At 50.0% G+C, this 25,009-nt stretch overlaps 1 protein-coding gene across 6 annotated transcripts in view; it reads left to right on the top strand.

The window, feature by feature from the left end:
- Ankmy1 (ankyrin repeat and MYND domain containing 1) overlaps positions 1-12,918 on the top strand; it is a 49,209-nt gene extending 36,291 nt beyond the window's left edge. For 3 of the 6 annotated variants that reach the window (XM_029561640.1, XM_029561636.1, XM_029561637.1), the window contains 6 exons: positions 592-723; positions 2,191-2,304; positions 2,526-2,691; positions 10,595-10,670; positions 11,522-11,712; positions 12,703-12,918. In XM_029561640.1, the coding sequence (XP_029417500.1) occupies positions 592-723; positions 2,191-2,304; positions 2,526-2,691; positions 10,595-10,670; positions 11,522-11,712; positions 12,703-12,749 (726 nt within the window). In that variant the 3' untranslated portion in view covers positions 12,750-12,918. Of the gene's footprint in view, positions 1-591; positions 724-2,190; positions 2,305-2,525; positions 2,692-10,594; positions 10,671-11,521; positions 11,713-12,423; positions 12,492-12,702 lie in introns of all 6 variants that reach the window. The other 3 variants (XM_029561638.1, XM_029561639.1, XM_029561641.1) reach the window with 3 other exon arrangements.
- The last annotated feature ends 12,091 nt before the right edge of the window (positions 12,919-25,009 follow it).

Raw genomic sequence — 25,009 nt, 5'->3', positions numbered from 1 at the left:
GGTTTTTTTGGTTTATCTTACCTGGATTTTACATCACCTGCTCATTAGTGATCTGTTCAACCATCCATACATCAATTGTTCACATATCTACCCATCTATCCACCCATCCATTCACCCATTCATCTACCCACCCACCGTCCACTCATCAGTCCTTTCTTTTAACCTATGTTTAATGAGCAGTAGCTTTTTGAATAAAGTTGATGCTCTCAAGCACCCTGTGTTATATAGCTGGGGAGTCAGACCATACACCAGCATGGAACACATTTTCAGAATCTGATCAGTGCAATGAAGGAAAAGCTTAGCAGGGGAGGAGCAGCCAGAGGGACTGGACAAGACTTGTCCTTGACCACTGCTCTTCCCCAGACTGGAAAGCAAGACAGAACAAGGCCTGACAAGGCAGCTGCATTGGCTGTCTACAGAGAAAGTGCCAGAAATAGGCCTGGGGTAGAATTGTAGCTCCTCCCTAAGGGGCCTGCTGTGACCCTACCCATCATGGTCCTCTGTGGAAGGGGGCCAGCAATGGTACCGTGGGTGGAACCTGTGGAAATTTTCCTGGGTTATGGCTGCTGAGGAGTCTCTGTGTATGTCCAGGTTGTGAAGGAGCTCCTGGCCCAGGGAGCTGACCCCAACTTGCCCCTGACCAAAGGCTTGGGCACGGCCCTGTGTGTTGTCTGTGACCTGGCCTACGAGCAACAGAGAAGCACTGACAACAAGATTGCCCTGGTGAGAGGACGGGGAGGGGGCTGGATCGGGGGACAGGCTGGGCCCAGAGTAGGGAGGGCTGGGTCATCCTAAGATCCGGTCCTGACTAAGGCAGACTAAAGGACATGAGCACCCAACACCACCTCAAATAGTTCTTGGAGAATGAAATGGCACTGGGCTGTCAGCAGTGTGTGGACCTGGGCAGATCTGCCTGTGCTTTCTGGCCTTCCCAGAACCCGGGATGTGTGACCTGTGCTGCGAACGCACTGCGCCAAGAATGCTTAGACCACACATTTGTACCTTTCCGCAATGTCAGAGTGCATTCATTTGTTTTTATTTATTTATTTATTTTTTGAGACGGGGTCTTATTCTGTAGCCCAGGCTGGCCTGAGACTTTAATCTGCCTCAGCTCCCTGAGCGCTGGGACTGCAGAGGGGCACACCCAGGTAGAATTTACTGAATAACAGTAGATTCCAGCTGTATCTATTCCACAGGCTGCTGCTCACCTGACACTCCTGATTTCAGTGAATTCCACTTGCTTCTTTTACTGCACTCTGGTCTTCATTACCAATGTTACGAACTCTCAGACCACACACTGCACTTCACATACTGTGTAAGGTTATGCAATGGTTAAAAATGGTTCCAAGAGGCGCCAGCAGCAGAGGCAGAACGCAGAGACGTGGGGAGGGACTCTGCAGGGAAGGGCACAGAAGTTTCCTGAACAGGTGCAAAGATGCTCGGTACAGAACTGTCAAATGCATCAGGTGGCAGGTAGTTCCAAGGGTCAGGGTGAAGTGGGCACAAGTCACAGTGAAACCACATGTGAGCTGAGTCTCGGGAACAGGGAGTCTTTGCTTGTCCTGTGCAAGGCTTGTAAAAGTAAGCATGTGGTCGGCCTGTGTGCTGCCATCTCCGGGTCTCCGGGTGCTCTTTTGTCATCCCGGGAGTGGGGTTACATCTGCTGTGACTGGTAAGCTGTCTGGTGTCACTGATGAAATAAGTTGTCAGTCTGTGCCTCCTGGTGTGCTGGCCGAGGATGCTGTTGGCCTGTGTAAGCTAGATGGAGCTTTTGAAGGCTGAGTAATACTCCCAATGTATGTGCGTGCCACATTGTGTCTCCATCCGTCCATCAGAAGTTTCCATGTGTTAGATGCTGTGATGTTGATGTTGCTGTGAGCATGGATGGACAGATCGCTCTGAGTGAGGAAGGCTGCCTTAGGTAGTAGCGTCTTAGGATGAGGCTGGATCCTAACTTCTTATCCCTGAGGTCAACCCTCTACCCTATTTGTCTCTGACTCTCACACCTGGAGGGCGGCTTCTATACAGGAGGCAGGGCTGTCTTTGAGCTGTCCAGTGAGTGTGTCCTGGGAGCCACGTGCCTCAACACTTGGTCACAGTGTGGGGCTACCCCATACAGTCCAGTGATGAAGGTGGCTTCTGTTACCACTCCAGTGGCCTTGTGTGCTTGACAGATTCTGTGTTCTGCAGATTGACCGGCTTATTAACTATGGGGCGGACATCCTGAAGCCCGTGATACTGGTGCAGGGTGAAAAGATGGCAGTGGGCACAGCTGTGGACTATGGTTACTTCAGATTCTACCAGGTGTGGCTTTGTTCTGAGCAGGGCCCCTCTGAGCCTTGGCTTCTCCTAGGCAAACCAGGAGGGTGAGTGTCTTTCTGCGTTCTCACAGTCCTGTGACCACAGATGGAAAGGTGGCCTGCTTGCCCATTCTCTGCAGTGTGGACTGGGATGGACCCTTGGGTTGTGCCTGACTGGGGAGTGGTAGCCCCAGGGACTCACAGTGACTCGGTCCTCTATCACAGGACCGGAAGATTGCCCACTGCCCCTTCCATGCACTGATGCCAGCAGAGCGGGAGACGTTCATGGCTCGGAAGAGGCTGCTGGAATACATGGGTGTGCAGCTGCGGCGTGCCGTCCTCAGCAAGGAGAGTCAGTTGGACATGAAGATGCTGTACCTGAGCAAGAGAGGTGGATGAGGCTGGCAGGGTGCCTGCTCTTGTTTTGCTGTTACCCCAATACTCCCTCACTCACCAGGCCTTCTGTCTCCCAGTGACAAATGTCCCTGCCAAGGTCACTTTCATAGCCATATTGTACCCCAGCTGTCCCTTCACCAACCTTCCCACACAGGTCCACTGGCCACGCTACCCACATCCCATTCGTCTACCCTGCATTCACATCCTTATGGCCACTGGCACCCCACAGATGCCTTTACTTATAATACCCCCAATACACATTCATCCACCCACACAACACATGAACTTCCACCTCCACCACAGACCCCACCCTACCTCTATGCACCCCAACACTTAACAGAAACCATGTAAAGCCATCCCTCCCTGCATACACACCACACCTTTCACATGTTCACAAATCCAGACACAATTGCACAGGGCCAGTGCTTCCCCTCCCCCAACAGGTTCAACCCTCCACCATCCCACAGTCACATCTGCCTGCCACACATATGCACATGCCTACCCCAACACACTTACACCCCTCTACTCACACCGTTGTACACTCACACACGACACACTCATAGCCCCTGCACACTCACACATCCACACACTCACACCCACTGCACCTCACACCTCCTGTACATTCACACCTATACACTCACACCCCCACACTCACTGCATATTCACACCCTCTGCACACTTACACGCCCACACACTCATAAACATTTGCACACTCACATTCCCTGCACACTCATACTCCCTTCTCACACATCCCTGCACACATACCCTCTGCACACACATATCCCTGCACACTCATACTCCCTGCACACACATATCCCTGCACACGCATACCCTCTGCACACTCACACTCCTGCACATTCACACCCCCGTGCACTCATGCCCCTGCATACTCACACCCCTCCACTCATATCCCCCACACTCATGTCCCTAACCGCTAAGATCTCTGCACACACCCTAACCCTCCCCAGCAGCCACACTCACATCCACTAACCCATTCCCCACAGTTGTTCCCAGTGACATGGCCACCACACAGAGCCATCTACACCCCTCACTCCTACTCTGGCTGACTGCCTTCTCTTACACACAGCCTCCTTACTAGCCACATTCTGCTATAAGCATACTGGCACTCCACATCCACCCCCAGAATCCACATACTGTACTAGTGCACACACACCCAAATGCACATTCACCTATAATACCCTTTACCCCTCCCAACATTCCCACTTCAACTCTCCCTATATACCCACCCACCACTCTATACAAACCCCTCATCCACTTACCAACTCAATCTCTCTGTCTCTCTCTGTCTCCCTCTCTTCCCCCTACCTCTCTCACACTCACACACACACACACACAAATGCATCCACGACCCTCTTCTGTACCTTTGTCTATGCCTACACATACTATCTTCCCCCTGACATGAGGATAGCCCTCCCATCTGGAGTCCTGGCCAATGTGACTGAGAGATGAAGGCGTGTGGAGGCAGAGTCCTGGCCAGTGTGACTGAGAGATGATCTACTGTGGGGCACAGGCTCTGTGGGGCACAGGTATGACACCACTCAGAATGCTGTGTATCTAACCCTCTTCACAGGCAGGCCTCACTGGAGAGTAGATCCTGAAGTGGGGCTGTTACCCATGGAGAGATTTTCTGTTTCCCCACCCTGTCTCCAGAGCCTTAGCACAGTGCTGTAACATGGCAAGCTTTGATAAAGAAACTGACTCAGTTTTCAACAGCACATGGACCAGTTCAAGCCTGATGGGGAGAGGTGACTGGGAGGGAATTATACGTCCACTGGAGATGTGTGCTGACTACAGGATGGCTCACTACCAGAGAGAACCAGGACAGAAGTGGGTAGGGGAGCACTCTGAGTTCAGAACAAGTCTTAAACATGGGGACTTTCCCCTTCAAAGTCTAAAGTGTGATCCACCATTCTGAGGAGCCATTCATGTGCCAGGACATTTCTGAAACTGATGGAACCAGCAGCTCACCACTGGTGGGGTTAGTATCTGGACACAGTCCTGATCAGAGACAGATTTCTGTCCTAGTGATTGTCATCCAGAGGTACTGTGGCCGTGTCCCAGACTGCAGTCTGCATGGAACAGTATCAGAATTGTCCAGCTGTGGGGTGCGGACACCTCACAGACTGCCCAGGTGGCCACTGAGCAAACAAACTGCAGCAGCAAACCCAGGGTGGGGTGCGGGGTCAGGGCCCAGAACTGCTGCCGCGTGCGGAGAAATGGGCAAGTCCCATATGTGCCTGGGGGCAGGATGGGCCACAGAAACTCCCAGTTAGAGGCCAGGAGTCAGAACTGACAGGGAAAATCATGAAAGGAGCCATTATGAACATATTCAAGGAACTAAAGGAAACTGATGTGAGAAGCAAAGGGAGAGGCTGCAGCAGTGTCTTCCTAGTAGAGAACATTAGTGAAGAGAACAGAGAATATGGAAAAGAGCCAAGCAGAAATTCTGTTGTTCATAGTTAGTGCAATCCAAAATTTAAAACAATTTAGAGGGTCTCAGCTGACAGAGAAAATAATCAGCAACCCTGAAGACAGCATGACAGAGAAGTGTAAGGGCACATGAATAGAGGCTTGGTGGGAGCACTGGTGAGCAGATCAGCGTCTCTGTGATGGGGAGCCAGAAGAGGAGAAAGAGACAGTAGCAGAAAAGTATTCAGAGGTACATGGGCTTACAGCATCACAAGTATTACCAAAAATGCCAACCAATACATTCTAGAAAATAAACACAGCCCAAGACAGCGATGTGCAAAGAAATCCACAAACACGTTATGATAAAAGGCCAGAAACCCAAGGACTAGAGAAAAACCTTTGAGAGCATCCAGAAAAAAACAGCTTGGTGCGTACAAGGGAGCCTAGCAAGACTAACAGTTGACTTCTCATCAGAAATTACTCTTTACCAAGATTTTATATGTAGCAAAACTCTGTGTTGGGTTGAATGAGAAATGTCCCCCATGGGCTCAAGTATTTGAACACTTGGTGCGTGGGCCCAGCTGGTGGCGCTGTCGGAGCTGGTCATGGGATCCTTAGGAAGTGGAAGTGTCTCACTGGGGCTAGGCTGAGAGTTCACAGTCTCACCCTGCCTGCTCTTTCTGTTTGGGGTATGTGAGCTAAGGTGCGAGTTCTCAGCTTTCTGCTGTGGCTGCCGAGCCTCCCCAGCCATTACAGACTCTCCCTCTGGCACTGTAAGCCCAACTCTTCCTTTTATAAGTTGCTTTTGGGCATGATGTTTTATCACAGCATCAGAAAAGTAACTAATACACTATCTTTAAGAAAGTGAAGGCAAAATCAAAACATTCCCAGATAACAGAAGTTGAGTTATTAGCACACTCACCTAATAATTCTAAAGGGAGTTCTGACTAAAAGCAGGGACTCCAAATGGAAAAATAGTTGAGATACAAGGGCATGGCTCTTCCATCTTCTCCTCCTGAATTGAAGCAGAATCATAAAATAACCTGCTCCCCAGCAAGACAACTGTGTAGGGCTGGAGAGATGGCTCGGCAGTTAAGAACACTTGCTGTTCTTCCAGAGGACTCGAGTTCGATTCTCAGCACCCACATGGCAGATAACTCCTGTAACTCCAGTTCCAGGGGATTCAGTGCCCTTTTCTGACCTCTTTGAGCATTGCACAACATGGGTGCACTTACGTACATTCAAGCAATACACTCATACACATAAAATAAAAAAAAAATTAATTTTAAAAAATATTTTATTATTTTAACTTTATGTGTATGTGTTATGTCTGCAAGAACAGTCAGTGTTCTTAACTGCTGAGCCATCTCTCCAACCCCAATAATAAAATTTTAAAATAGAAAATTATAGAGCTGGGTGTGGTGGCGCAGACCTTTAATCCCAGCATTTGGGAGGCAGAGGCAGGCAGATCTCTGTGCGTTTAGGGCCAGCCTGGTACATAGTGATATCTAGTGAGTTCCAGGCCAGCTGGGGCTACAGGGAGACAAAAAAAAAAAAAAAAAAAAAAAAAAGAAAATTATAAAAACAAAATGTTACATCCAACTGTTTAAGGTCTCTGCAAGTGACCCAAAGAGCAACACATATCAGTGTTTGTTCAATAAGAGCTATTAAATTCAGGGAGGACAGACTCTCTAGTATTGACTCTTAAAGCCAAGGCCTGCTTTCTCTCTCCACCTGCCAACTCAGGGAGGCAGAAAGTCTACTCTAGATGGGTACAGTCAAGAAAGCCCTGGTAGGAGGGCTTTCTGGAAAGGATAGCTCCACCCCTCCCAGAGGGGAGGCTCTGCTGTTAAGCTCAGCCCCCATTTGTGGGTCCGAGGTACAGCCTTGGGTTCAGTGCTGCTGAGGATTCTGGGCTCTGACCTCATCTTTCCCCGTTGGTAGGGTAACTAAAGGGATGGGGTTGACCTCTTACTCTGCACTGGGTGCTCAGCTTCTAAAGTCAGAGTGTCACTAAGAGAGAAGTGTGTCACTGTCTCCACCACCAGCCCCAGGACCACATGAGCTGTGGGAATTACGTGGGGGAGAGACTAATGTAACAAAGCTCTAAGGTCTCCCAAAGTATGTCTTCACTGCACCTGAGTATGGCCCGGTGGTACGCTTGGAGCCATTGCAGGTTGTAAGGGCATCGTGAGAAGACTGCCAGTCCTGTTAGAGGTACATGCTAGACTGTACTGTGGCTGGCTGCTGGAGAAAACGGGAGAGAGGTGGCTGGCAGGAGCAGACCCCCACCTCTGATCTGGGGCTATCCCTACAACAGCCTGGATTTGACTGGGTTGGGTCTTTTGAGGAAGTTAGGCCTGGAGGCACTGCTGGAAATCACGAGCAATCAGCCAGCAGTTCCAAGACCTAAACAGCAGGGATGTGGTGAAGGAAGGGACTGGTCAGTGAGCCCTGCCCCAGCCACCCTCGTCCTGTGGGAACCGTGACTTTGCTAAGGCTGCACCTCAAGGAGGGTAGCATCGGGGGTCACACAGGAGCAGGGGAAGTAGACACATCAGCTGCCGTTCTCATTGCTGATGAAAGCAACTTGAAGAAGGAAGGAATTATTTTGAATCCCAGTTTAAAAGGCGGGGGGTGAGATACAATCCGTCATGGTGGGAAGGCATGGTGGCAGGAGCCTGGGCAGCTGGTCACAGGCATCTACAGTCAGGCAGCAGCAGTAGATGAATGCTGGTGCTCCAACCTGCCTTCTCCTTTCTGTTCAGTCTGGGTTGAGTATGCGCTGCCCACATTCAGGGCGGCTCTTCCCATAGCAGTTAAACCTCTCTGGTAAAGCTCTCATGAACATGGAGGTTCATCTAGATGATTCTAAATCTGGCCATTTGGCAAGATTAGCAATCAAAAGTCTGGTCCTTGTCCATTTGACTCCCAAACACATCACTTTTATTACAATTTTTTATATTATATTTATTTGTATATGTGTGTGGTGGTTTGAATGAGGAATGTCCCCATAGGCTCATGTATTTGAACACTTTGTCCCCAGTTGGTGGTGCTGTTTGGAAGGTCATGGACTCTTTAGGAGGTGTTGCCTTGCTGGAGGAAGTGTGTCACTGGGGGGATAGGTTTTGAGAGCTCATAGTATGGTCCCACTTCCAGCCTGCTTTGTGTTTGTGGTTCAAGATGTGAGCTCTGGCTGGGTGTGGTGGCACACACCTTTAACCTCAGCACTTGGGAGGCAGAGGCAGAGGCAGATGGGTATCTGTGAGTTCCAGGCCAGTTAGGGCTACATAGTAAGACCTGGTCTCACAAAACAAAACAAAACAAAACAAAACAAACCATCAAAAAAGTATTCTCTCAGCATCTTGCTCCTGTCACCGTGCCTGCCTCCCTGTGCCTGCCTCTGGCTGCTGTGCCTGCCTCCCCATGCCTGCCTCCCCGTGCCTGCCTCTTGCTGCTGTGCCTGCCTCCCCATGCCTGCCTCCCCGTGCCTGCCTCCCCATGCCTGCCTCCCCGTGCCTGCCTCCCCATGCCTGTCTCTTGCTGCTGTGCCTCCCTGAACCATACGCCAAAACAAACGCTTTCTTCCATAAATTCCCTTGGTCATGGTGTTTTATCATAGCACCAGAAAAGTAACTAGTGCAATGTGTGGTGAGGCGTAGCTGTGTGCCATGGCGTGTGTGTGGAGGTCAAGGCAACTTGTGGGAGGAGATTCTCTCCTTCCACCATGTGGGCCTCACACGGTCAGCCTTGGAGGAAAGTGTTTTTAGGTCTGTCTTGCTAGCTCACACATCGCTTTTAAATGACTTCTCACTCGTGGTCTAAGTCTTACGCTTACCTCGCACTGCACAGAGTAGATATTCCCGTTCTAAAAGAGGGAACGGATGACAAGGAAGGGTCAGACCGGAGCAAGACTGAATCACAGTTTGGCAGATAGGAAACCCTGCAGTTTGGGGTCGAACATCTAGGGCTTGTGCTGGAATCACCTGGACTCCAACAGCCTTGGGCAGCCCCACCCCCTGCTCTGCCTCTGCGCACAGCTTTCCTTGGCAGACATCCCGTGGCCTTGGCATCTCCAACATCCTGGGGATCTTTGCAGCTTTACCCAATGCCCTCTCAGGGCCTGCTTACAGGACACAACTCTGCCATACATTGCCTGGTCTCAGTGACTTTCTGGATCTTTAGGGCAAGCCTCCATGATGCTCCCGTGTTTGCATTTGGCATGCCTGCAAAGCAAGCACCATGCTCTCTTCTTTCAAGTGGATTTGCATGTTCACAAGTTGGAGCCTTCGGTGGACCCTTCCTGACACTCGGCCTCTCTGTCAACCAAGTGCTGGAGTACAAAGTTTCTTTTTTAATATATCTCTTAGTTCTTATTTTTATTTTATGTGTATGTGTATTGCCTGCATGTATGTGAGTGCACCCATGTCATGCAGTGTCACAGAGGTCAGAAGAGGGCTTCGGATTCCCCTGGAACTGGAGTCAAGACGGTTTGTAGCCGCCATGTGGGTGCCAGGAATCAAACCTGGGTCCTTTGCAAGAGCAGTCAGTGCTCTTAACCACTGAGCCATCTCTCCAGCCCCAGCTTGATTCTTTTTATTCAGTCTGGGACCCTCTCCCATGGGGCGATGCTGCCTACCTTCAGGGTTTATGCTGGATAGCTTTGTCAATTTGACACACCTGGGTTGAGGGAGCCTCAGTTGGGGAATTTCCTCCATTGGACTGGCCTGTGGACATGTCTGTGGGGCATCTTCTTGATTGTTGAGTGATGTGGGAGGGCCCAGCCCACTGGGGTGGTGCTACTCCTGGTCAGGTTGTTCTGTATTGTCTAAGAAAGCAGGCTGAGGTTGGGCCAGGGGAGCAAGCCAGTAAGTAGTGTTCCCCCATGGCTTGTGCTCCGGCTCCTGCCTCCAGGTTCCTGCCCTGAGTTCCTACCTTGGGCTCCCTAATGGCCTGGGAGATGTAAGCCAAGTAAACCCTTTCCTCCCCAAGTTGGTATTGGTCAGAGTGTTTTGTCACAACCTTTGAGGGCAAACTAGAACAGGGTGTGTCCATATCAGTTAAACCTGTCTGGAAACACCCACACAGACCTGCCCAGAGTCTCCTGGGTGATTTAAAATCCTGTCAAGTTAATAAGATTAACCATCACTGTAGACTTCACAAAATGAGCCCAGCTGATCTCTAGGCAAATTACAACCAAAGAACTTGGAAGAACAATCAGGACTTCAGAGAAAAGTGGGAGACCATTAAGGCAACTCCCCTCAGAGAGCTGGGTCAGGCCACCTGGTAGCCTTTAGTGGTGTGATGAAGGGGACCCTGAAAGGGGGTGGGCGGTGCAGGTGGAAGCTGGAAAGGGGGTCCAGGCGGGGGAGCCCCACGTATGCACAGACGATGGCCATCAGTGATGGCCCCCCCCAGAGCCTTGACAGTCCCCTGACTGCCAGGTGTTGACTCAAGTCTCTCTACAGCGGAGCTGTCCCCCAGCCACAGAATGAAGAAGAGCTCCAGCCTGTCCAGGGCCTCTGCTACAGATAAGAAATTTCAGTAAGTGCTATGGGCCCTGCCCTACTGCCCGTGCAGGACCACAGTGGCAGTGTTGGTTCACAGGCATGGGCTCCAGGCAGGGTGAAAGTTCAAAGATGGGGATCTCAGGGCACACTCAGGGAGACGCCCTGGGTAGCCTGGGTGGAGCACAGGTGGGCTCCACATCTTCAGGAGGTTGGCCACCTCCCAGGGCAAAGGAGTGGTTGGGCTGTGCTCTTCTGGGAGGCTGCTGATAGACTCCTTGTAGGGGAGGGTCGCAGTGACAGAGGAGTCTCGGCAGGCAGTCACCTGTGTACTCCTTGAGCAGGGCCAACGCGTTCTTGGGACAACACCACCATTAAACTCCTTGTAGGGGAGGGTCGCAGTGACAGAGGAGTCTCGGCAGGCAGTCACGTGTGTACTCCTTGAGCAGGGCCAACGTGCAGGGCCAACGCAGGGCCAACGCGTTCTTGGGACAACACCACCATTAACCCCCCAAGGAACAGGAGCGGGGATAGAGAGGCCAGAACACCACCTCTGGGAGCACAGAAGGCTGCTATCTTGAGACTTCCCTGGCTCAGTCCAGCAGTGCAGTCACTGTCCATCTCCCCTGTGCTTATGCTCTGTCCCCAGTCCCTGCATCGGGCAGCCCCTGGATGGATGAACGGTGCTTGCTTAAGCAGCTCTTATTGCTCCCGTAGCTGGGTTTAAGGGCTTGGTATGTTTCCTGTTCACAATAACTGTGTGCAGGCCATCCTGGGTGAGGACATCAGGCTTTTTGACCATCTGTGGTGGCCGTCCCTCCTGGTGGGGAGGCTGAGGATGAATGTCACAGGTGCTGGGCACAGACCTGACCTGGGGCTCTCTTGCAGTCTTACCTTTTTCAAGTTCTGCTACCAGTGTGGCCGCTCCATTGGGGTCCGCCTCACACCCTGCCCCCGCTGCTACGGGATCCTGACCTGCGGCAAGTACTGCAAGATGAGGGCCTGGGCTGACTTCCACAAGAAGGACTGCTACGACTTGATGGCCATAAGTAGGTTGGGTGTCATGTCGGGATGGGCAGGTGAGGATAAAGATGCTTCCCAGGATAAAGATGCAGGGCCAGGGAGTGGGTGGAGGAGAGAATCACTGTCTCCCCTGAAAGCTCTCCAGGTTCATGACTTTCTCAGGATTTACAGATGGAACTGTGCTTCTGATCGTGGGTATGTGGTATGTGGGGTTGTGGCGAGGCCGGCCTCGCTCTTCGTCACCTGTGGAGACATCGCCTTGCATGCCCACTTCCTAGGAAAGTGGGCACGTGGCTGGCCTTGAAAGGCAGGATATGGATGCCTGAGGTCTGCTTGTCACCAGTCCCTGTGGAGCAGGGCATTTAGCTATTGGGCTGCGTCTAGAAGTTTGTATCTAATGGTCCCCCTTAGAATCGCTGTGTTGGTCTCAGTAGGTGTCTGCTTCTAGAAATGACCACCCTGTTCCTTCTTCCTGACTCTGACCACGTCCTTCCTCATCCTGACTCTGCTGTAGTGGCGGAAGGCATGGGGGTCTGACCACACTCCGTGTGTAGGGGCTTGGCACCGGCCAATGACATGTGGGGAGGAAACTAGGCTAAACTTCCTCAGAACCCTTCCCTGGGGGTCGAGAGGTCTGGCTGTTCCTCTGTGTGTGGGCCCTGCCCTGAACATGTGTCTCTCATTTATCCTCTATAAAATCAGGCTTTTCATGACAGGTACCCTCAGAGGGATACACCCAGAATCCCATAATAGCCTTTGTCTTGCAGATCTCCGGATGGGGCTGGGGGACCTATCTTTGAAGTGTGACCATAGCTAATACTCGTCCTTGCTGCAGGTCACATGTGCTAGTGCTGGGCAGAGCGCAGGGGGGTGATAGCAAGCTCAGTGATGTGGGGATTCTCCTTATCCCTTTAAAGTGGGGGAGGCACAGGGAAAATGGCGATTTAGTTCACCTGCCAGGGATAAGCAGTCACTGTTCCTGGACCTTGCTCAGGCCAGACAGCTGGACCCCATGCTCACCCTCCCTGTGGCTCTTGTCCTTTCAGTGCCCCGCTTGGAAGACTTGTCTTGGAGGACGGCAGAATCTCAGTGACGGAGTATTGCTTGATGCTCGGCCTGGGGAAGGGCGCAGGTCTGCACCGGGTTTCACTTGTCGTCAGGGCCACCTCAGCTGCTGGCCTCTGCAGTGGCTTTACATAGAAAGTGTTGGCATTCCTGCAGCTTTGTCAGAACAGGCTCTTCCTCCTAACCTGCAATAAAATGCCCACAGTGTGTCAAGTCTGTGCCCTGCTTTGCCCCTGCCTGGGCCACGCCGCTAAACCCATCCATGCTGGCCATGTCCGCCTTGCTGGGCTCCCACAGGGCCTGGGCTGGGCTGTGTTCTGAGAGGAGGAAGGCTGGTGGGAAGGCAGGCCTTCCCAGAGCTGCAGCTTTGGCTGTAGGTGACACAGAGGAGGGTCCATGCTCTGCTCTCTAGATTGCTTTCCTGGACAATAGCTTCTCCAGGGTCCAGGATGCTCTGTGCTCTAAGGCATCAGCTGAGGGTCTGCTATGTACCAGGAATGTTCTGGAGCCTCAGTGTAGGTGGAAGTCACAGGGTTTGGGGACAGAGCTGGGGCAAGGTGGTGTGGCCAAGGGCGCCAGGTATGCTCTGGCGTATCAGACCTTCTTTCATGGTGAGGGGGAGGAAGGCAGGCAGTGAGGATTACATCTGCCCCTTGTCTGAGGTAGACAGTGCTGGGGGGGGGTGAGGCATCTGAAGAGGATGTGGGGCAGAGAGCAGAGTGGGCCGGTTGGGGCTGGTGGCGGGGGAGAGGTGGGAAAAGAGCTGCAGAACCTCTAGGGATTGAGGAAGACCTGACCCAGTGGGCCTTTCTCCTGCCAATGGTACAGCAACATTTGGGAGGTTCACAGAAGTAGGGGAAGAATCCTTATGTGGGTGAGGAGGGCCCTGGGCAGAGAGAGGTCATCCCCGCACCGAGCTCAGCCACAGGTGGCTCTCCATGGGGGCGGCTTCTGACGGCAGGGAACAGAGCTTTGGTCTTTAGCCCTGTGAGTTGTCACCATGAGTGAGCTGGCACCTTGCTCCAGGGGACCAGTGCTGGTAGGTTAGGGGTGCTGCTGCCTGTGCTGGCAGCTGAGTGTGGGTACCCCACCTCTACGAGCAAGGAAGAAGCTTCTGTGGCACACTTGGTGTTGAAGTGAGACAACCATGTAAGTCAGAGAATATGTAAGGCAAGAGAAAGCAAATGAACATCCCTGCAAATGGGCCCACACCTCTCTCCAGGCATGCAGGACTGAGGCAGGCACGCACACACACATACACACATACACACACATACACACATACACACACACACATACACACATACATACACACACACAGACACACACACACACACATACATACACACACACATACACACATACACACACATACACACATACACACACACACATACACACATACATACACACACACAGACACACACACACACACATACATACACACACACATACACACATACACACACATACACACATACACACACACACATACACACATACATACACACACACAGACACACACACACACACATACATACACACACACATACACACATACACACACATACACACATACACACACACACATACACACATACATACACACACACAGACACACACACACACACATACATACACACACACATACACACATACACACACATACACACATACACACACACACATACACACATACATACACACACACAGACACACACACACACACATACATACACACACACATACACACATACACACACATACACACATACACACACACACATACACACATACATACACACACACAGACACACACACACACACATACATACACACACACATACACACATACACACACATACACACATACACACACACACATACACACATACATACACACACACAGACACACACACACACACATACATACACACACACATACACACATACACACACATACACACATACACACACACACATACACACATACATACACACACACAGACACACACACACACACATACATACACACACACATACACACATACACACACATACACACATACACACACACACATACACACATACATACACACACACAGACACACACACACACACATACATACACACACACATACACACATACACACACATACACACATACACACACACACATACACACATACATACACACACACAGACACACACACACACACATACATACACACACACATACACACATACACACACACACACATACACACACACACATAAACACACACACATACAAACTATATGGTTTCAGCCATCACTGTGTGAAAACTTGCTGAATAATTAGAGTTCACAGAAAGCGACCTTTCTCTCCAAGAGTCTTTGGTTTGCAGACTTTCCAAAAGACTAGGATACCGACAGCACCAGGGGAGGGATGAGGTTTTTCCCTTACTAGGATAATCTTTCCCTGAGCAAATTCATCCTGAAAGCCTCAGGCAAGGAGTTTGCTCAGCCTGCAAGGCAGCGGTCAGTTATGTCTAGAAACTCCCTTATTTGTTCACGAAAGCCCTGAAAATATTTTGGCAAATAAATGCAGAAAGCCGGAAACACTAATTACTAGGCAGAGACAAACCCACAGTAATAAAACAAACAACAAAGTGCCTTTTCAGCGCCGCTATTCAATGTGCCTTCCTGTTACCAGCGCCATGAAAAACAAGATGGGAATGGTCTGGAGGAGACAGGAGGAAATGACTCCTTCACAGACCACATCCTGTGGGCCGAGTGTGGCCTTAGGATTTGTTACAACAGATATCAAAAAGGAAGGGTGGGTAGTAGAATAGGAGGGAAATCATGTGTGGTACTGTAAACATGGCCAAGTATATGTGGTTGGAGAGGTCACAGACCCTAGAAAACTTCTCTCTATCACTTCCCTAGATCAATGTAATTTCTTACTGTACTCTAAATATGTATCTTGATATTTACAGACAAATGGACTTTCCATCATTCATCAAAGGAGCTTCTTTTTGTAACAGATAGAGACTGTTAAGTTCCACGACGGGTCAAACGCATAAGTGACTGTGAGATGTTCATCCCTAAGTGACACATCTACAAGGCAACCTCTACACCTAAAGCTTGGGGAACATGGGAAAGAGGGAGCAGAAAGATTGTAAGAGCCAAAGGGACAACGTACCTGCTGCTACTTAACGCATTCAAGACATGATAGGGAACCTGCGCCCACGAAATCTCCACAGTGTGGCAGTCTAATGAGATCTGCATAATGATAAAACCAGATGACATGCCAATTTGGGTGTGGGAAATTTCATGGGGTCCCATCACAAGATGAAGAGCTATAGGCAATCAGTAGATGTGGAGGGAGGGAGAATCAGTTTTCTTCAGGGATTACCTCCCTGATTTGTTATCTAATCTCAAGTGGACAGCACTAAACACATGTGCACACAGACATACAGACACACACACACACATACAGACACACACATACACACACACACATACACACACATAAACACACACACGCACACACACACACGCACACACACACACATACACACACACACATACACATACACACACACATACACACAGACACACACACACATACACACATACATACACACACACACACAGACACACACACATACACACATACATACACACACACACATACACACACACACACGCACACACACACACATACACACACACACGCGCACACACACACGCACGCACACACACATACACACACAGTGCCCACCGCTCTGGAGGCAGCAGGGAGAATCTGGCCGAGGCTTTCCGCGCCGCGGGCCAAACCTGGCCACACCGAGGTAGACCTAGGCGCACTTCGCCTTCGAGGCGGGAGCCCTGGGGTTCGAGTACCTCCTCCCCAAGTTCCACAGAGAAAGTCCCAGAGAAGTGAGGGTTTGCTGGCGCACCTTAAAGTGGGGCATCACCAGCTCCCAACAAGGTCACAGGCACCTTGCTATACACGCAAGTGCTTTTCTGAAACATTTTTCCCAAATGAAAACCTTTTCTGATTCAGTAAGGAATATATGCTAATTGTTCTTAAAATGAGACAATAGTGACAATTGCATTAATCTGTATTCATTCTGAATATTTTGGGGGGTATATTTAGAGTTTAGTCTGTGCATACATACAGCATACATCTGCACACCCCAGCACTCCCTGCACACACCCCCATTGATTTCTGTCTAGAACAGCATGACATTAATGTGATTTAATGCTGATTTCTAACATCCTGTGGTCCTACCATTTCAAAATCAGTGACCGTGGCTGCACTTGGAGGGTGGCCCACGCACATCCCCAACACCTGCAGAGGGTCACTTGGGCCATTTCATTCTTTAGTCTCCAAAGGGCAATACACACTCCCACAAACATGCGTGGATCCATGCACACACAAACATGCAAACACACGCACAGACAATCACCCCTTGGGCTGACTTTCCCCTCAGTTTCCAGAAGCATCCCTGCATTCTGAGTGCAGTCTTGGGGTTAAGTCAGTCTAATGGAGCTGAGCACCAGTTAGTGGCCTTCCTTGTCTGCGGGTGTGGCCTCTGCCCATGTCGGTGTGAGGTTGGTGCTCTTCCTCTTGTCCCCTCTTCCTTGGTGTGGGAACTCCGTAATGGCTCCTCCTCTGCCTCTCATGGAGAGTGGCCGCTCACAGTTTGAGCTTCACTGCATCGACACTTCTATGATGCTTTCTGATCTGTCCTTCCCTGCTGGACCCTGAGGAGCAGTCCCCGGAAGGGGCTTTGTAACAGGACTGACCTTTGCCCAGGTGTCCACAGCTATTTTAGTATGTTACTATTTGACCCATGATTTACATCGTTGGTCAGGAACTGATTTTTGTGGAAGGTCCTGTGTCTTCCCCAGGTGGTCAGTGGCGGCTGGTATTCATGTTGCTCCCCTGCATGAGCATGTGCTGCCCAGTCCCTGGGTGCCGAAGGTGGCTCCTCCTGAACTCTGAGGCCTCACCCTGCAGTGTTGTGATGCATTTTCCTATCTGCTGGACAGACCCACTCACAGATCCCCAGAGGCCCTTTCAGATGAACTGCAGATCCAGCTGTCTTGATGGAACTTTGCAGGTGCTTGGTTTCATAGGGAACAGTGGGGACCCTGGAAGTGCCAGACCTCCAGGTTCTGATGTGAGGCTGTGGTCCAGTCACTTCCTTCATAGGAGATCCATTGTTAGCACCTCTCTGGATTTCACGAGACATTTACCACTCGAGTCAGCTCAGCATTGCCTTTGGAAGCACAGCCCAGTGGAGCCCCTCCCCTCCCCTCCCTTCATCACCATCCTGAGGTGTTTCTGGTCTCTGTCCACCCCTTGGCCTTGCCGCTCTGGGGCCCTGTAGCCTCCTTGCCACAGCGGTACATGGGCCCACCAGCCATACTATAGGCCCCTTGTGGCTCCTGTGCTGACCAGGATGACTCCCACTGTCCCTATCTGTGCCTCTCCTGTAAGCTGTGTGGGCACTTCTGGGTCAACTCTGCAGTAAGCTTTCACTGTGGGTCAGAGGACAGGAAGACCCTGTGCCTCAGGGATCCACATTCCAGCATACCTAACTGTATTTGCTGCATGTTGGTGGAGGGAACAGAGGGTTCAGGGAGTGGACAGAGCCCTGCATGCATGGCGGGAGTTGCTCATCAGAGCAAGGAGGGTCCTATGGCCCAGGGTGTACATTCTGGAAGAGTCTTCTGAGCTGGCAAAGTTTTTCAGGGCAGGGATGGGACTCAAGGCCAGGAGGAAGCCATACCCCTTCTCTCTCCAGGAGCAGCCCCTCTCTGCCTTCTCAGGGCCTTGGCTATTTCTGCAGAGGCATTTAGCTTTCCCAAGGGACCAGGTAGCTTGTACTCCAGAGCAGTTGGAGTCCTGCACTGCCATCCCAGGGAACAAGAGTGAAAGGAGGAAGTTCTGAAGTGGCTGTCGTATCCAAAGCTGGTACTCTGAGTGGATCCTTCCTCCTCCCTCCCAAAGCAGAACTGCTGTTCCCAAGGCTTCTGGGTGGTACGTAGGCCTGGTAGGCATACTGGGGCAGGTGTCCTGTAAGAGCTGCAGAGGTCACTCTGGAACATATAGGACAGAAGTGAATGGGGCCTGTACATGGCCAGATAGAGGAAGGGGCCTTCTTCATCAGAAATGTGCTACCTGCCCCACCCTCATGTGGGAAGCAGGCGCGGTCGAGCCGGCCAAGATGGCGCCCTGGCTGGCTGCCTGCCAAGCCTCGTGCCCCTCACTTGTTTACTCCAACCTGCGCAAGCACAATAAGCCCGATCATGTGCTGCCTGCTTGATCAGAGACATCATCGAGTATGATCTTGCTATGTGGCCCAATAAGCTGCCACTCTGCCTGCACGCTACGTGTGTGTGTGTGCCCTGATTGGTCCTGGCTGGGGGGAGGGCTGTTGGGAACGCTATATGAAGAGCTGAAGTGTGTAATAAAGAGAGAGAGAGAGAGAGTGAGAAAGAAGCTTGAACCTCACCTTGGTGTCGTGTCGTCTTTCCTCGGCTCTGCTGGACGGAGTCGCGGTTCGCGGCACCCTCACCTCTGCCCTCCCCAGGAGCAGGTCCAAGCCCTGTCCCAACACCTCAGAGCTGCTTGAGTGGTATTCCTGTTTCCATTGCTGGGAATAGAAGTGTGGAGGCCACTGGCTGAGCTTTTTGTGGGCGTGGGTGGGACAGCAGGGGCGGGAGCCACTCAGACCCCAACTGCTGCCGTATGTCGTTCCTGGTGGTCTCCAGGAAAGGGAGGGATATCTGTACCTTCCCAGATACTTCATGCCCTGGGTGCTCAGCTGCTTAGTCTGAATCCTCTCCCTGTTGGGAGCTGTACCTTCCCCTTCCTTTCTCATCTCCTGGGAGACGTCTTCTTGCAGTCTTCTCTTCCCTGTCCCTCTTGGGATCTGTGTTCCTGCTCTTGTTCTAGGGCCAGCACCTCCCCAAGATACCCACTTAGGTAGGCAGCCCTTAGGGCCTTCACACAGGCCTGGAGCTGCACTTCTTGGGGAGACCCCTGGGTTGGCTGTGGCAGCAGTGGCTGAGGATCCAGCTCAGGATACAGCTTGACAGAGTGCATGTGCTTCCATCAGGTATCCAAGGCCCAGCAGGCCCTGAAGTGATGAGGATTCCCATGAGCAAGGTGATGTCGCAGCTCAGCCTCTTCAGAACAGCCTGAGACACAAGTCCCCAGGCTGCTCCTGAGCTGCTGTCCTGGTGGCTTACTTCCAGCAGCTGCTTGGGAAGCAGGATGCACAGTGTGTGTCCAGGTAGCCATGGTTCTGCCCTGGCATGCTTTCCTAGTCCCAACCTGTGTTCCAGGAATGTGTGGGGGTCAGCTGGACTGGTAAGATTAGGACAAGGGGGCAGAGGCTGGCACATGTGTCAAGCCTGATGTTCCTTGGGACTCTCCCTGAGGAGACTGGGAGAGAGGGGGGCCCTTTCCCTGGGGAGTCCACCTTCCCAGGGGGCTTCTCAAACCCCATACCAGGTGCCAGTGCCTGTGGGGCCCAGTGTCCCTACCTCTGTCTCTCTAGGACCCCCTTCTCAGTGCCCACCTGGACTTCTGGATTCTCCTTTGGGCTGGGCTTAGCACCAGCTTCAACCACTCTGTCCCTTCCATCTGGGTAAGAGATGTCCTGCCATCTACCCCAGCCTCAGGAGCTGGGGAACAGGGCTGAAGCAAGATGGCAGGATGGTGAGGTAATGGGGTGTGGCAGGTGGCCAGACAGTGCCTTCAGAGAGCACATGGAGTCCAGGTCTGGGCAGGAAGAGGTGTGAGGTCAGAGGGGTCTGGGGAGAGGGCCACGAAGGGATGTGGCCCAGGCCAGCAAGCAGGATAGAGATGAGCAGAGTCTAAGATGCTCAGGAGGAGTCAAGGCCCTGGCAGGCTGTGGATACAGAGAGGGCGATGGCCCCACATTGACTGGGAAGCCAGTGGAGATGGTGAGGGGGCCAGGACCTGGGAGATGGGAATCACAGCTTAGCTGTGGAGGATGGGCCCCTTTCCCAGCCCCTCCCACACCAGGCCTTTTGGGCTGCTGCCAGAGGGCATGGTCAGGAGGCCATCTGAGCTTTGGAGAAGAGGCAGAGGAGCTGTGGATGGACCTGAGAGGGCAGCAGATGACAATAGACCACGGCTTGGGTTGTGATGGAGATGGAAGCCTGGAATATGGCACCAGGGTCCCTGCAGAACCCTGAGGACTCCAGTGTTCTCTGGGTGGCCAGGGTCCATGCTGCAGGCAGCATAGCTGAGGGACAGGACTGAGGCTGCCCCTACCAGCTTTGAGCCTGGGAAGGGTATCCATTTCTCTCATCCTCCCCCAGGCCCTGGCTTCCCATAACTGACACTGTGAGGCATTTGTGGGCTGCACCGTTAACTGGAGAGGTTCATTTCCACACTGTTCAGTCTTGTACACTTACCAGAGTAGTTGACCGTGGATGTTCAGTTTCTTTCTGGGTTCTCCTGTATCCCCCCTCTGTTGTGTCTCTTTTGACATCAGTACCATGACTGTTTTGATTACTGCAGTTCTGAAACAGAAGATGCAATACTTCTGTACTCCTGTTCTTTCTCAGACACTTGTTTGGCTCTCCAGAATCTTCTGTGCTTCCACATTAGTTTTAGGATGATATAGTTCTATTTCTATTTAAGTTATCATTGGAATTTTGGTAGGGATTACACTGAATCTTTAGATTGCTTTTGGCTAGTCTGGGCATTTCCACAGTATTAATTTTCCCAGTCGTAACATGGTAACTTCCTCCATTTGGTCCTCTCTAACTTATTTCATCAAAGTTTCTAATTTCTGGTTTGTAGATCTTTTACTTCCTTGGTTATATTTATTCCTAAATATTAAAAAAATCTTATTACAAATGAGGTGGTGATTTTAGTCCCTCCTGCCACGCCTCTTCCTTTCCTGTGTCCCTTCTTAGTACTGAGAATCAAACCAGGGCTTTGTGTGAGACTAGCACTCTACCTTTGAGCTATAGCTCTAGCTTTTTTTCCCCTTTGAGACGTGACGTCACTGTGTAGCCCTGTCTGCCCTGAGCTCTCTGTCCTGCTTGTGTGCCTGAGTTCTGGGAGTGGAGTTGTGCATGGCCATTAATGTTCCTATTTCTTCTCACATGGGTCATGCTAGTGAATAGATCATCTGTTTTATGTTATTTTGTACCCTGATACTTTGCTGAACTTATTCATCCCAACATTTTTTGGTGAGTCTTTAAGGAAATATATAACAGCTCCTCATCTGTCAACACAGATAATTTAACTTCTTCCTTTCAGGTCTAGATTCATTTTCTTTCTTTTTTCTTGCCTAATCCTCCATCTAGGACTCCCAGAAATAAGTTGAACAGAAGAGGGGAAATTGGGAGCCTTTTCTTGTTAGAGGAAATGCTTTCAGGTTTTTACCGTCAAGTATGCTGTTAGCTGAGGGTTTTTTTTAATGACCCACAGTGTAAAATACATTTCTTCCTATAGCCTAATTACTAAATTTTCTTAGCCATGTAAGCATGTTAAATTTTCTTTTGGAGACAGGGCCGTGTAGCCTTGGCTGGCCTGGAATTTGCTATATAGACCAGGCTAGCCTCAAACTCACAGAGATCTGCCTGCCTTTGCCTCTGCCTCCTGAGTGCTGAAAAGTGTGTGCCACCATGCCCAGCTTAAGTGTTATTTTTTTCAGAAGTTTTTTCTATATCTGTCGAGATTAGTATATGATTTCTAGCCTTCTTTCTGTGGATTTACAATGTGTCACCTAGACCTGTCCATGGTGACCCGTTCTTGTGTTCCAGGGATAGATCCCGTTGACCAGGGCTCATGATGCTTTTAATGCTCACTTGTATTTTATTGAGGATATTTGCATTTCCATTCACTGGGGATAGTGGCCTGTGATTTTTCTTATAGTGCACTTACCTGAGTTTGGTGGGAGGGTAAGCCTTGCCTTGTAAAATGAGTTTGTAAGATTCCTACTTCTGGTTCAGTTTTCTGAAGGATCTAATCCTTTTTTAAACACTTTGTAGTAGTGGGGCTAGAGAGATGGCTCAGCAGTTAAGAGCACTGGCTGCTCTTGCAGAGGACTTGATACCCAGCACCCACATGACAGCTAACAGTAACTGCAGTTCTAGGGGAATCCGATGCCCTCTTCTGACCTCCATGGGCATTGCATGGTATGGGTACACTTACATACACGCAGGCAATATACTTATACACACAAAACAAATGATATTTTATGTTTTAAAAAATTTTTATTTTTATTTTATATGTACGAATGTCATGCCTGCATGTGTCATGCAATGCCCACAGAGGCAGAAGAGGGCGTTGAATCCCCTGGAACTGGAGTTACGGACAGTTAGCTGCCATGTGGGTGCTGGGATTTGAACCTGGGTCTTCTGCAAGAGCAGCCAGTGCTCTTAACAACTGAGCCATCTCTCCAGCCCCATAATAAAATATTTTAAACACTCTGTAGAATTCACCCACAAAGTCCTTTTGTCCTGAACATTCATTTTTGGGGGCGGGGGGGGTGTTCATTGCTGATTCGGTGTCCTCAGTTACTGGTTTGTTCAAATTTTCTATTTCTTCATGATTCAATCTTTGAGATGTATTATGTTATCCATTTTTTCTACGTTGTCCAATTCATTGGTGTAAAATCATTACAGTCACATCGTATGATCCTTTCTGTTTCTACAGTGTCTGTTGTAATGCCTGCTCTTTCATGAATAATACTGAGGTTTTTTTTTTTCTCTAGCTAAAGGTTGGTCAATTTTATTACTTCAGAAAACCAACTGTTTTTAATCAATCTTTTGTCTTTCTTTCTTTCTTTCTTTCTTTCTTTCTTTCTTTCTTTCATTTTTTAGAAGAAGCATTTCACTATAGCTTTAACATACGCAATAACAATTTCTAGAGCAAAGACACATCTCTTTAAAAAGTGGCTATAAAATTTTTAGGTTCACAGTTGAATTAATACAGTTTTACATAACCTGCGTGAGGCTGTTCTTCCTGGTGTGACTGGAAGAAAAGTTACATTTCAGAGGGTTGAGTGACTGGGAAGGGTATAAGGATAATAAACAGGCACAGCTAGCTCTTTCATACTCATAACTCTTTGTATTTGGCGCATGCATCTCTAATCTGTATGTATCTATTACTAGTCATGGTCGGTTACACTTGGTTGGATCCTTGGCACCTGTGTATGTCTATAAAGTCATTGGGTAGATTTCAATGGTAATGTTTATCACCTCTACTACTTAACATGACATAAATTTTTGTGCATCCTCCTCAAATATAACTAATTTAATTTGTTGATTTTTTTGTGTGTATATCATATAGAACATCCCAAACAATCTTACTCATCTATACACCCACTTCCCAGATGGCACCTCCCATAGCCCCCCACCACTAGAGCCCTTATACTCTGTCTTCCCTGCTGTCTGCTGTGGTGTCAGCACCCAGCTGTTGCCCAGTGCTTGTCCATCTGACTCTAGTCAGCTCATCTAGAGGGCTTTGTTTTGGGAAGATCAGCTGTTCCTCATTTAGCAGCAATCAGTGTCAATATTCGTTTAGATAACATTGCGGTCTGCTGTTCATTTTCCCAGTTCTATGCTGGGTTACTATCTGGGAGTCCCTTGGGCTACCCTGGCCAACAACTCAAAAGAAGGTTATCTCCTATCTGGCATTGCTTCTTGTTATATAGCCTTTAGCTATGCATATGGACTCTTAAGAAGTTATATTGGCCCCTTTAATCTTTGGTTATACTTTCCTTTGGGGTGTTTAAGGCCATACAGTGGCCCATATAAACCAATTTATATTTACTCTTAAGGCCATTTGTGGACCTGTTCCTCAGGGGTCACATGGGCTTGGGAGGAGCCCCTGGCTCCTTTCTTTTACCAGTTCCATCTATGTGAAGATAAGTCCAAGGTCCTGCTTGACCATGGCTGGCTTCTATTGGAAGCATGGAGGAAATGATTCCTCTGTGTTGACCCTCCTCTTTGTAGACTGGACACTGGTTCAAGTCCATCTTGGGGGTCTCCATGGCCTCCTTGATCAAGAGGACAGATGACTCACCACTGTTACAGGACATTTTGAGAGATGCTTATAGTCCCCTGGCCCTAGTCAATCTAGGACGGCAAGGAGCAAAAACTGTCCTTTATGTCCCTCTGACAAAATTAGTATAGGCCTCAAAGTATGTTTGTTAAACATCCAAGAAGGTTAGTTCCACCACTCTGGTACTTTTAATTACCATGTGCCATGTAGATAAAGCTTAGACAAAGAGCAAT

Source organism: Nannospalax galili, unplaced genomic scaffold (assembly GCF_000622305.1).
Source record: "Nannospalax galili isolate Female #2095 unplaced genomic scaffold, S.galili_v1.0 scaffold453, whole genome shotgun sequence".
NCBI classification, from domain to species: domain Eukaryota; kingdom Metazoa; phylum Chordata; class Mammalia; order Rodentia; family Spalacidae; genus Nannospalax; species Nannospalax galili.
Note: the sequence above shows the minus strand (reverse complement) of the source record. Positions and strands in the feature narration are given on the sequence as shown.